Source organism: Mastomys coucha, unplaced genomic scaffold (assembly GCF_008632895.1).
Source record: "Mastomys coucha isolate ucsf_1 unplaced genomic scaffold, UCSF_Mcou_1 pScaffold7, whole genome shotgun sequence".
NCBI classification, from domain to species: Eukaryota; Metazoa; Chordata; class Mammalia; order Rodentia; family Muridae; genus Mastomys; species Mastomys coucha.
In genome coordinates, this window is record NW_022196913.1 from 3,084,988 (window position 1) to 3,097,498 (window position 12,511).

Here is a 12,511-nt window from a genome sequence, read left to right on the forward strand (position 1 = left end):
GTCTTTATTCAGTCACTATGTAGAGTTTGATTTAGAATAGGATGTTACTTAATAATATGTGACTTTTAGCTTTACTAGTTGTAGTTGGACTTTGCTACTTCTTGGGATCTTCTTTTTCCCACCCTTTAATCCCCTTCCATTCCTAGTTTCACTCGCACTGGATTGGAGAGGGGTGGAGACTGAGAGACCCCCAAACCTAATTTCTTTCTTTTTTGATCACAACTACTAACAAATAGCAACCAACCCCTAATGACCACCAGCTACCAACCAGCCTATGGGGCTGTAGCATTTATATACCCTCTGAAAAGTTCCTGGAATTTCAAATGTCACACAGTTGCAGAAATTATCTACAGCGACAAAACCATGCCTTTGCTGGCATGAGGCAAATCATAGTCAGCTACTGTGGACAGTCCAAAGTAGCCCCATATGCCCACACCTGGGATTAAAACAAAAACATACAATATTTCTGTGCTTTTTAAAAGAAACCAAAATTCTAGAATTCTTATGACCATTACTCATTTATTACACATATTTTAATTATGAATATGTTTAAATATTTTTTTAATATTTTCCTAACAAGTCACTTGCATTGTCCTGAATATTTTAATTTGTGTGTGTGTGTGTTGGCATGTATATGGAAATCAGGTGACAACTGGGACTCTCAGTGCCTGCTGTCCACCACCTTTGTGACAGGGCCTGGTTTTTGTTCTATGCTGCCTGGCCTGTGATTGTGGAGATTCTCCTATCTTCTCCTCCCATAGGAACAGTGAGATGACAGGTGGGTGCTGCAGCGCCTGGCCTCACATAGGTTTCTGAGGAGTTAAACTGTATCACAAGTCCCTAACCCACACTGAGTTGTCTCTTCAGCCTTGAATATTTTAAGTCTCTTTAACTGTCGTTATGACACTTGCCATAAGTGTGTTTGACAGCTACTCTAAAATTGTTGCGTTAGAAATGATTAGAGGGCTGGCGAGATGGCTCAGTGGGTAAGAGCACTGACTGCTCTTCCAAAGGTCCGGAGTTCAAATCCCAGCAACCACATGGTGGCTCACAACCACCCATAATGAAATCTGACGCCCTCCTCTGGTGTGTCTGAAGACAGCAACAGTATACTTACATATAATAACAAATAAATCTTTAAAAAAAAAAGAAATGATTAGAATTAAATTGTGTCAGTGTTAATACTATCTGTCTTTTAAACCGAGTTATTTTCTATTTAGTAATAAGAAATACATTTATTATTTTCTAAATATTTTCTTTTTAGTTTATTTTTAAAATCTTAATTTTGCAGTATGGAGGAATGAAATCTAAGGCCAGGCAAGTGCTATACCAATGAGCCTACATCTCCAGCAACTTTTGAGTTTGTTGGGATTCTTTTTTCTTTCTTTCTTTTTTTTTTTTAAAGTTTTATTCATTTTTTTGTATGTGAGTACACAGTCGCTCTCTTCAGATACACCAGAAGAGGGCATCAGATCTTATTACAGATGGTTGTGAGCCACCATGTGGTTGCTGGGAATTGAACTCAGGACCCCTGGAAGAACAGCCAGTGCTCTTAACCCCTGAGCCATCTCTCCAGCCCTCTTTTTTCTTTTAAAGAGTTTATTTCTACATGTATGTATCCATGTGCATGCACTCTCTGCATAAGTACAGGTGCCTACAGGGGCCAGAAAAGGGTGTTGGGTTCTCTAGAGCTGGAGTTCCAGGTGGTCGTGGGCTCTTTAATGTGCCTTCTGGAAACTGAGTTCCTGTTCTCTAGAAGAGCAATGAGTGCTAACTGCTGAGCCATCTTTCCATCCCTTGTGAGGATTTTTAATTAGAAGGATACTTTCTTTTAGTATGTATTTTCTCTGTTTACTTCATTTTTTTATATAGTGAGTTTTCTCTATCAGTAAGGAAGGGGATGGACATGGCTAGTGAATTCTCTAGATCTAAATCGTACAAGTTAATGATATTAAAAGAACAGAATTTTCTTTCACTGCCTGTGTACAAATATCATAGAAGGACTTTGGTTCTCTGCTCTGCTATGTGGTCCAGCACATGATAGTGTGCTGTGCTTTGGCAGGGACTGCCCTCAAGGTGAGACAGAATGAGGAGGCTTAGTTCTTCAAAGAAAAGAGTTGGCAGTGCTATTAATTCCAGAACATGAGGAAATAAATGTCGGGCAGATAAAAACACTAGATTTTCTGTATGCATTTTATGAGTAGATTTTCTTTACTTTTTATTTATTGTGTGTGGATGTTTAAGGGTAAAAGTTTATTTATAGCTAGTATATGAACTATTATAGTGATTTGGTATTATGATCTTAGGCATGTCTCCAATAGCCCAGGCTTTTAGAAATACCTTACAAAATATGTTTTCTTGCTGGAGATAAGACTCAGTGGTAGAAAGCATTTGCTGTATAACTGTAAGGACCAAAGTTTTGGTCCCAGGACCTTTTTCCTTTGGTTTCTCGAGGCAGGGTTTCTCTGTGTAGCCCTGGCTGTCCTGGAGCTCACTTTGTAGACCAGGCTGGCCTCAAACTCAGAATCTACCTGCCTCTGCCTCCCAAGTGCTGGAATTAAAGGTGTGTGCCAGCACTGCCTGGCTTGGGCCCAGGACTTATATAACAAGGTGAACATTGCTTCATCAGAGATAGGCAGATCATTGGCACCAGCTGATGTCAGCCTAGCCAAAAGACATGAGTTCCAGGTTCAGGAAGAAACTGGACACTCTCGCCTCCACCTGCTCTGGCCTTTGCACAGGCGTACACATCTGCATACACACATGTGCTTATACCACATGCATATCCTCTAGGTGGTTCATTTCGCAGCTCACTTAATAGTTGGATGCTTGTTCTTATAGTCTTTATTTTTTTGTTTAACCTACCCAAAAACTGATTTCGTATTAGAACAAGAAGATGAAGAAGCCAGCACTGGATCTCATCTCAAACTCATAGTAGATGCTTTCCTCCAGCAGCTGCCCAACTGTGTCAACCGAGACCTGATTGACAAGGTACCCTTTTTTTTTTAAGTTAATTTTTGTTTAATTAAATTTGATCTTTTTTATTAAAATTACATAACTCCTCCCTTTCTCCAACTCCTCTTATGTTGTCATCTCTTATGCTCTCAAGTTCCTGGCCTTCTCTTTAGTTGCTACTATTATATATATATGTGTGTGCATACAGAAAGTTAGGGGCTCCTTCCTGGAGGAGGATTGCTTCTGCTCTCGGCATCCCTTAGCTGCCTATAGCTCTTTGACAAGGTATTCTTATTCTTATATAATTTTAGAAAAGCGCATAGACCTTGACAAGTCTTGAAGTGTTGAATATCAGTGTTTTTTCCAGGCTTTTGCAAACCATACAGTGAACCATTTTTTTCAGAAGGAGTCTTTTGTGAGAATCCAGAGTAAATACAAATACAATTAGAGCTAGTTGTACATTCTTTGTTTGGAAGTATAGCTCCAGATTCCTGTTGGCCTGATACCTCCCCGTCATACAGCAGCCTTCATGTGGAGTTAGATGAGAGTTTCTTCTAGATGAGTGCTGTGTAGATTCCCAGTGATACCTAAGGCATGATAATAACTTCATAATTATCAGAGTGCTCAGCCTTGGTATTTGCAAAGATGGTAGTGAGGAATGTTGCTAGCATTATATGTGAATGAAAGCATTAGCACCATTTTATTCTTTTTGCCTATTATAATTTTTAAAATGTTAACTTTATGTAATATCCTTGCTAACTCTGCAAAAATAAGTGATTTTATTGTATTTCAGTTATACATCCATATATGTTTTTCCTTTTTTATCGTTAGATTTTTATTTTGCTTCGTAAGATAGGGCCTTGGTGTTTCTTTAGCCCATGCTGCCATGGCACTTGCTGTGTAAACTGACGCTTGTCTGGAATTTGCAGCCATTGTCTGTGGACGCGCAGGATTCTAGTTTGCTTCTCTGTTGCTGTAGTAAACACTCACCAAAAAGTTACTTGGGAGAAAAAAATTCTTTTTCATCCTGAAAGCTATTAGCCATCCTTGAGGGAAGTTAGGGCAGGTACTGAAACACTGCAGGAACTTGACGCAGAAGCCAGTATTGTCTTGCTCCTGAGCTCATGCCCAACTGCTTAAGGATGATGGGGTGTAGGGATCAAGAAGATGCCTCACAGTTGTGCCCATAGGTCAGTTTGATGGAAGCAAAGCCTCATTTGAAGCATTTTTCCAGGTATGTCAAGGTGATATGTAAGATAAACGGTTAATGTGTATATATCCTTTTAATCTGACAGAGTGGGGATTTATGTAAAGCACTTCTGTCTCAAGGAAATTACTGGTTTGATAGAGTTTCAGGCTCTACAAGTTGCTTTCATCGTTGACTGCCATTCTATTAGCATATCCACTTATTTAGCAGTTGACAAATTATGTTTGTTACTTCAAGAAAAACAGCTAAAAATATTTATTGCCAGTGGTCTTATTAGAGTTTCTAAAGCTTGACAGTTCCCTAGTTCTTTTTTGAAGAAATTTTATTCATGATGATATTTCATGAAAGATTTCTATGATTTTAAATGGTAGAATATAAGAATATCATGTGTATATTTATAAGTTATGCATGGTTGTAAACTGTTATTTGTTACCTGTGTACATTGCTAAGAATCATGTAAAGGGCCATGCAGTACTGACTGATAGAGTAGCTTCCACGAGTGATGGCCATGCAGTGCTGACTGATAGAGTAGCTTCCATGTGTGATGGTGTAATTCTGTCACTCGAGATGGAGGTAGGACTGAGAATGTAAAAATGGTCTGGGTGGTATGTGTATTACAATCTAGTAAAACCCTGGCCCAAAAGAAAAAGAGAATTGTGATCACTGAGAAGATTTTTTTTCCTGGTGTTGGGTTTTGAACCCAGAACCTTGTATATGCTAGGCAAGTACTGTACCACTGAGTCACCTCCCTGACATAAATCAGTTCTTCTCTCAGTCAGAAAGTCTCCTTATGCTAATTGAACCCAGGTCATCTGAAAGGAGCCAGTGCTCTTAATTGCTGAGCCATCTTTAAGTAGTTAGGCACATTTGTGTTCTCTAATTATTGTGTTATTGTTCTGAAATCTGCTGATGGAAAAATATGCAGTCACTAGATGTGGGTTATACTCACTGTCCAGTCAAATGCACTGTGAGCGTCCTCGGTTCATACATGCTCTCCTTCAAAGGAGGCAATTTACTTTTGTTTATATTGACTCATATGCAATTCACTTTTGACATTTTAGTTTCTCTCATAGTTTATAATTATATGTATACATATATATATATATATATGTATGTATATCAAATTTACCCCAAAGTTTTCTCTTAAGTGACTTCTATAAGTGATGCCATTCATTTTCCCTCATGAATTTGAAGATCAGAAAAGTTTGTTCAAAGTAAAACAGTGATGATTGAGCTTTATTTGATTTACTTGAGCATTTGAAACAAGTTCTTAAAAAGCTGCTTAATGTGTTGTCATGCCACAAACACATATGACCAGCCTTATCCTTTTGTGGCAGACACTGACTGCCCGGAATTTACTACTCTGCTCCGTGTCTTGAGTGCACATGTGTGCCACCATGCCCAGATTCTTGATTTTTAAAAAATACTCTCAAATATATTAATTCTGGTCATTTTTCTGTGCAAGTGTTTTTATTCATTTTACATAAGCCCTGTGTATACTATATTGACATTCCATATTTAGCTTCTGATACGTAGAATATTATAAACATTTTCATTATATTTATTAATTGTGTAGAGGAACATTCTAGAGCACTGTTTGAGGGAGTTCAGAGGATAACTGAACTCCTAATGTCAATTAGGTCTAGGGGATTAAACTCAGGGTGTCAAGCTTAGTAGAAAGTGCCTTATCCTTCTGGCTTATCTTGCCAACCCCTATGTAGAACACTTTTACTCAGATTTCTGTGTGTGTCCAAATGGCCTTTGATAATTATGGTAAGGACAGTCTTATCTAGACCTTTAATCACCATGTACTCCGGAGGCAGAGGCAGGCAGCATTCGATGCCAGCCTGGTCTGCAGGATGAGTTCCAGGACAGACAGAGGTACTCACAAACAGTTATTGCCTTGTCTATTTTTGAAATTCATTTAGATAATGCAAGGTAAGTACAGGAGTCCCTCCATATTTGCTGGTTCCACCTCTGTGGATTCCATCAACTACAGATAGTAAATATTTTTTGGGAGGAAACTAATCTGTTCTGAACATGCACATACTTTTTGTTTAGGTCATCATTATTACTTATACCTATTTATAAAGCATGCATAAATTATAAACTATTGTGTTACTGTCAGGAATCTAGAGATGACTTAAAGTATATGGGAAGATGTGCCTAAGTTACATGCAAAAACTGCTATTTTACATAAACAATTTGAGCACTTGTAAATTTGCATATTCTGGGAGATTTCTGGAACGACAATTGTATCAGATAACTAATGTTTCTGTTTTCCACAAACTTTCTAGAGTGTAAATATTTTCTTTTTTTTTTTTTATGTTTTTATTAGATCTAAGACTTTGATGAAATACTCGTTACATTTTAGTTCCTAAATACTGTGATTTGGTTGTCCTTATTAGAACTAGTGGTCTAAGTATTTGTGATGTGACCCAGGGCCTCACACATACTAAGCAGGCATTCTGCCACTGGATTGTAGCACAGACTCCTTATCCTAGCACTTACTTACTTGTTTTAGATGTAGAATGTATTTAAAGTTACTTGCCAAATACTCATGGTAGGTTTGGAAACTCTTTTTAAGTTCTGTTCTCAACACAAGAGTTGCATTTTTTAATAAGTAGAAATGTATTTTTGACTTATATAGAGAAAGGACTTGTAGACCTAATGTAGTTTGGGATGTGCTTATTGTTTATAATACTAGTGTCTTAAAACTGTTTGGGGTGTTTAAGGAGAGTTAAAACATGAGCTACTTTTAGTAGTTAAGTTGAGGATTTTTTCTTTTTTAAGGAAAAAAAATGTTTGTTTTTTTTCCTTCTAGGCAGCCATGGATTTTTGCATGAACATGAACACAAAGGCAAACAGGAAGAAGTTGGTTCGGGCACTCTTTATAGTTCCTAGGCAAAGGTCAGTATTTGGAATAGTAATCTGTTTGTAGTAATATAAGATTAATATTCTGAGTTATTTCTTTAAAATGATCACTTGACTTAGTTTTATAGCTCAACAGGAATTACTATTAGCATATTTTCTAGGACCTTATTAATTTTTGTCTTGTTTTGTTCTGATGGAAGTATTTCTTCTAGTATTTACATGCTATTTGAAGATAAAATATTTAATAATAAAAATAACTGGACTTGCTGTATGGTGCTCCATGCTGTAATCCCAGCCCTGAGAGGAGGCTGAAACAGGTGGAGGAAGCATTTGAAGGCAGCCTAGGCTCTCTGTGCAGTGAGACTCTTACTTCAGAAAACCACACAGGCTGGGATCGGCGACATAGGCCTGTAATCTGAGCACACTCAGGCCGAGGCAGACTGACATTTCACTCACTCTCTATGAGTTAAGACTAGCCTGGTCTATATAGCGAGCTCCAGACCAGTCAGGGCTACACAATGAGATCCTTTCTCAAAAAGTAAAAATAAAATGAAACAAAACAAAGCAAAAAAAGAAAAAAAAAGAAAGAAAAGAAAAGAAAAGAGAACAGCCAAGTGTGGTGAGACACATCTTTAACCTCGGCACCCCAGGCTGAGTCAAGTTGTGAGTCTGTGAGGAGGGAGAAGCATGTCGTTCAGTTGGTAGCCAGCTTGGTCTATGTAATAGTATCCAGGATAGCCAGGGCTATGTGGAGAGAGCCCAGCTCAACAAACAAACAAAACAACAGAAAACCCTGAAATAATAAACTTGCTTAAATGAAAATTTTCAAATTGTTTGAGCTATAATGTTAGAGAAGAGATATCATTCAGTAAAATTGAAAGCTACATTAATAATGGTGTTGTTAGTAACTCACGATACTCAGTTATATAACACAGAGAGAATCTTGATGCTCTGTTATTCTAATTGAAAATCTCTACCTGTATCTTTAAGAACTATTCAGACTTTCACCTAGATCTTGAAGGAAGTCCATTTCTGTTATTGGGTTATTCTTTTTTTTGAAACAAGATCTTTATCTTGTTTTAAAAAAAAAAAAAACATCTTCTTATGAAACAAGATCTTAAATATTGAGGCTGGCTTTGGAACTCTATATAACCCAGTCTGGCCCAACGTTGGGTTTTTCCTGCTTTAAACTTCTCAACAGTAAGATTATGAGCATGGCCACTGCGCCTGCTCATTCCTGCTCAATAAAAAGTTACCAAGTTTGTTGGGCCTTGAGATGATTCAGTGGGTATAAGGACTTGTTCTCCATAGGAGGACCCAGGTTTGATTCCCATCATGTACATGGATGGTATCTTGTAACTGTCTGTAACTCCAGTTTCAGTGGGTTTAATGTGGTGCTCTATTGTGCCATGACATTGGTGGGCACTAGGTATGCATGTGGTACATGAGCATACGTGTGCTCAAAATACTCATCATGCACGTTAAATAGGATAAAATAAATGACTGAAAGAAAGGGAAATACGTTAACTGCTCTGATAGTTCCAGGGCTAAGGTTGGTTCCTGCCTCCACAGATAAGGAGTTTGAGGATTTTACTGAAGACTTTCTAGTCCATTGAGACGTAGAGCGGAGCTACTGTAGTACTGCTAAAATTTTCTCAGTGAAACCAAATTTCCATCTTTATTATGGGTTATGAGTGTTTTGATGGCATATATAGCTGTACTCTTTGTGCATCTGCTGCCTGTCTGGGCCAGAAGAGGGTAGTGGCTCTCTTGGAACTGGAGTTACACATAGTGCTGAGCTGCCTTAGATGGGTGGAAGGAATCGAACCCAGGTCCTTAACCATTGCTGTTAGCCTCTGAGCTATCTCTCCAGCCACTCTTTAAAATCTTTCTCAACAGTGTTAATATGAGCATTTTATTTTCCTTTTTAATAGGTGGAAAGAGAAGGTATACTAATACAGTGAGATAATAATTAATAATAAACATAATTTAGAAAGATGACTTTATGTTGTCTATGGCCATAACATTTGAAATCTTACTTTTATCAAATCTAAGCTGCTACTAACTTTGTACTATTATTTATGTACAGGTAAGAGAAACATGTCAAATATTAAGGCTTTACTTGAGGTTCTGTTTGATACAAATGAATATATATTATACATATATATATATATATGTATATATATATATATATATATATATATATACACACACCTTGAATTGATGAAAATTCAACTGTTTTCCCCCAATGTCTTAGATTGCTTTAAAAATCTATATGCATATATAATTTCATATTACTGATCTGTTTTGTGTTTGGCTGTACATGTGTATATTCATGGGCTTGGTACAGTGCCCATTTTGCTATCAGCAGACAACTGAGGAGTTGGTTTTCTCCTTCTACTATATAGGTCCTCTCTTGGATTCCTGCCTGTATATGGAGGATACTGTTTTATATACTGTAAGCTGTTGAGGCATATGTACTACTTTATCTCTAGCACTTAACACAATGCCTGACATCAGAAGTTGATAAATTTGTGTGACATGTTTAGTTTTAATGCCCCTTTTTATGCAGTTTGTGTTTGTTTTTAGATTTAATCTTATAAAATCCTGGTATGTATAGAGTGACTTCTGTAGAGTAACCTGCTAAATATTCTGTTTTCTGCACCCCTGGGGATGGAGTTCTTTCTACCATATGGGATTCCTTTGTCTTTTATTGGGAATGGCTTACCTTGTAAGCCTCAGTACTGGAGCTGTCTTGCTGCACAGCTGCTCCTATCTCCCTTGTGTAAATGTAGTGCTCTTCAGGGTCCTTCTGGCCTGTCTTCATGGAAGAAATTAGGCTCATTATGTTCCAGTTGTTGATCCGCTATCTGCATTGTTACCAGACTGTTTTTGAGGGCTGACGAGATGGCTCAACGGGTAAGAGAACTGACTGCTCTCCCGAAGGTCTTGAGTTTGGGTCCCAGCAACCACATGGTGGCTTACAACCACCCATAATGAGATCTGACGGCCTCTTCTGGTACGTCTGAAGACAGCAGGGCTGGCAGAGGTACTGAGATCAACAGCAGCCACACACATGATAGCTCACGGCCATCTGTAAAGCTACAGTGTACTCATACACATAAAATAAATAAAAATAAATCTTTAAATAAATAAATAAGGCTGCTATGAACATAGTAGAACATGTGTCAAAAAAAGGTGGATTTTGAACTGTACATAGCTGGGTTTTGTAGCATATATGCCTATAAGCCTAGAACTTGAGAGGCTGAGATAGAAGGCTTGCTCCAAGTTTGAGGCTAACCTCAGCTATACAGTAAGCTTAAGACCACCTTCGTTTACAGAGCAAAATCCTGTCTCAGAATGAAACAAAACAAAATGCTTTGTTTAAAAATATTTGAATTAGTTTTTTTATATGCTATTATAAAAAATAAGTTATATTCTCAAAACATGAAGTGCCAAATGTATTTTAGTAAGAAAGTATCCTTTGTCTCCCTTCTACCCAATGTCTACTAGTGGAAAACCACTGTCGTAATTCTTACATGTATCCTCAGGTTTCTTTTGCATATACAAGAAAAAGAAATGTAGGTTCTTGGAACCTCTTATGTATATCTTTCTTCTCAGTATAAAAAGCTTTCCCGTGTTCATTTTTAGAAGGCTTCAGTGTTTCTCTTTACGAATATACCACATCTAACCTTTTCAGGCTTTCTAGCCTTTTCCTGTGTTTGACAAAGCTATATTTGTACTTCCTTTTTGTCTTCTTGATTATATTAGCTCGTGGTTTATTAGTTTTGGTCTTTTTCCTGTCAAAGCTTCCCTAGCTCTTAGATCTGTCATTAACTCTACTGCCTTACTATTACAATTTTTGGCTTTTTAAAAAATTCATTTCTATCTTTGAGGTTATTTCATTCTGTTACTTTATATGTGTTTTGGCCTTTGAGTGTGGATCTAGATATTTTGTAGTTTTGACATGTGGTGACTTAGTATTTTCTAGAAAGTCTATATGATAATTGAACAAATTGACTTGCCTCTGAAGAAGATGGTTTGGTTCCTGGCAATGCTAGAATTGAAAGCACCCATCTTTCTCCTGTCATTCGGGGCTCAGTTTCCTCATTGCCATTCATTCATTTGGAAACTTTTATTATTTCTTGAATAAGAGAGATACCCTTTAAAAGGTGTGTGCATGTGAGAGAGACAGGAACAGAAAGAAAAACTGAAACAGAAAGGGAGAGGGAAGGAACACAAGTGAGTAGGATTTAGTATAGATGGTTAGACTATTTGGGGCTGAGAAAGAAGTATTGGGGGTAAAAAGTTACTCTTTGAACTGTCTGGACCATATAATGCAGGCTTGAACTCACTTAAGAGAAAAAGCAAGAAACTTGTTTTTATCATCTGTTTAGAATCCTGGCTTCCTTAGCCATCCATGCATATATCTCTTCTTCAGCCTCCTGTCCTAAAAGGCTCCTTCTCCTTTCTGTGACACTTTGTTCATCATCCTCCCCAAGGAGATGAAGTCTTAGAGAATGTCTATTCCTTACCGTGGCTGGGATCCCTTTCATCTAACATAACCAGGCTAAAGGTATGCTAGCGAAACTAGTAACAATAGGTCCTTTACTAGTTACTTACTAACTATAAGTATATAAATCTGTAGATTATATGTAGATCTTGGTAGTGAGCTTAGCTGTTTTCCAGTGTGTATATTTCGTTGAGGAAAATGCTGAACTCTTAATGACTTTTATCCTTCTTTTCCCTTTTTTTTATTGCATTATGATGAGAAAAGTTACATGATTTCAATTTATCTAAATGTTTTAACATTTAAAAACATATTTTAAGTAAATAGAATTAAATCACATTCTTGTTTTCCTTTTGTACCTCAATTCCTCCCAGAGACCCCCCTTCAATACCTACAATACCTTTTTTTGTCATATTCTTTAAAATTTTTAAAATATTATAACAATAAAAATGAGTATTATAAAAGTTGTTTGATATAAAACAGTATTCAATTTAACAGTCTTATATAGATGCTTGTCTATGGCAATACTGAAAATACATGTTTTTCTCAATATAAATTTTAAGTAACTCCAAACATATTAACTGTATATTTCAAAATAATACACCACTACTAGTATTTTCTTAAATGAACATAAATATTTTTGTTCATTTTTTTGTTTTGTTTTGTATTTAGTAGAGCTTAAAATCTTGGAGCTTACTGTGGTAACTTGATACAATAGTTACAAACGAAGCCAGGCGGCAGTGGCGCACGCCTTTAATCTCAGCACTTGGGAGGCAGAGGCAGGCGGATTTCTGAGTTTGAGGTCAGCCTGGTCTACTGAGTGAGTTCCAGGACAGCCAGGGCTATACAGAGAAACCCTGTCTCAAAAAACCAAAAAAGAAAAAAAAAAAATGCTTGAGCATTCAGTCTCACTCTTTGTTGTTCTCTTACAAACCCCCTCCCAATTTAATTGTCTACATTTCTTT

The 12,511-nt window shown here is 37.1% G+C and overlaps 1 protein-coding gene across 5 annotated transcripts in view; it reads left to right on the plus strand.

Annotated features, from left to right (window-relative positions):
• Window positions 1–12,511, plus strand: part of Upf2 (UPF2 regulator of nonsense mediated mRNA decay) — a 99,053-nt gene that overhangs the window by 25,424 nt on the left and 61,118 nt on the right. For all 5 annotated transcript variants that reach the window (XM_031359516.1, XM_031359515.1, XM_031359513.1 and 2 more), the window contains exons 7-8: window positions 2,888–2,991; window positions 6,987–7,072. In XM_031359516.1, coding sequence (XP_031215376.1) covers window positions 2,888–2,991; window positions 6,987–7,072 — 190 coding nt within the window. The remainder of the gene's footprint in view (window positions 1–2,887; window positions 2,992–6,986; window positions 7,073–12,511) is intronic.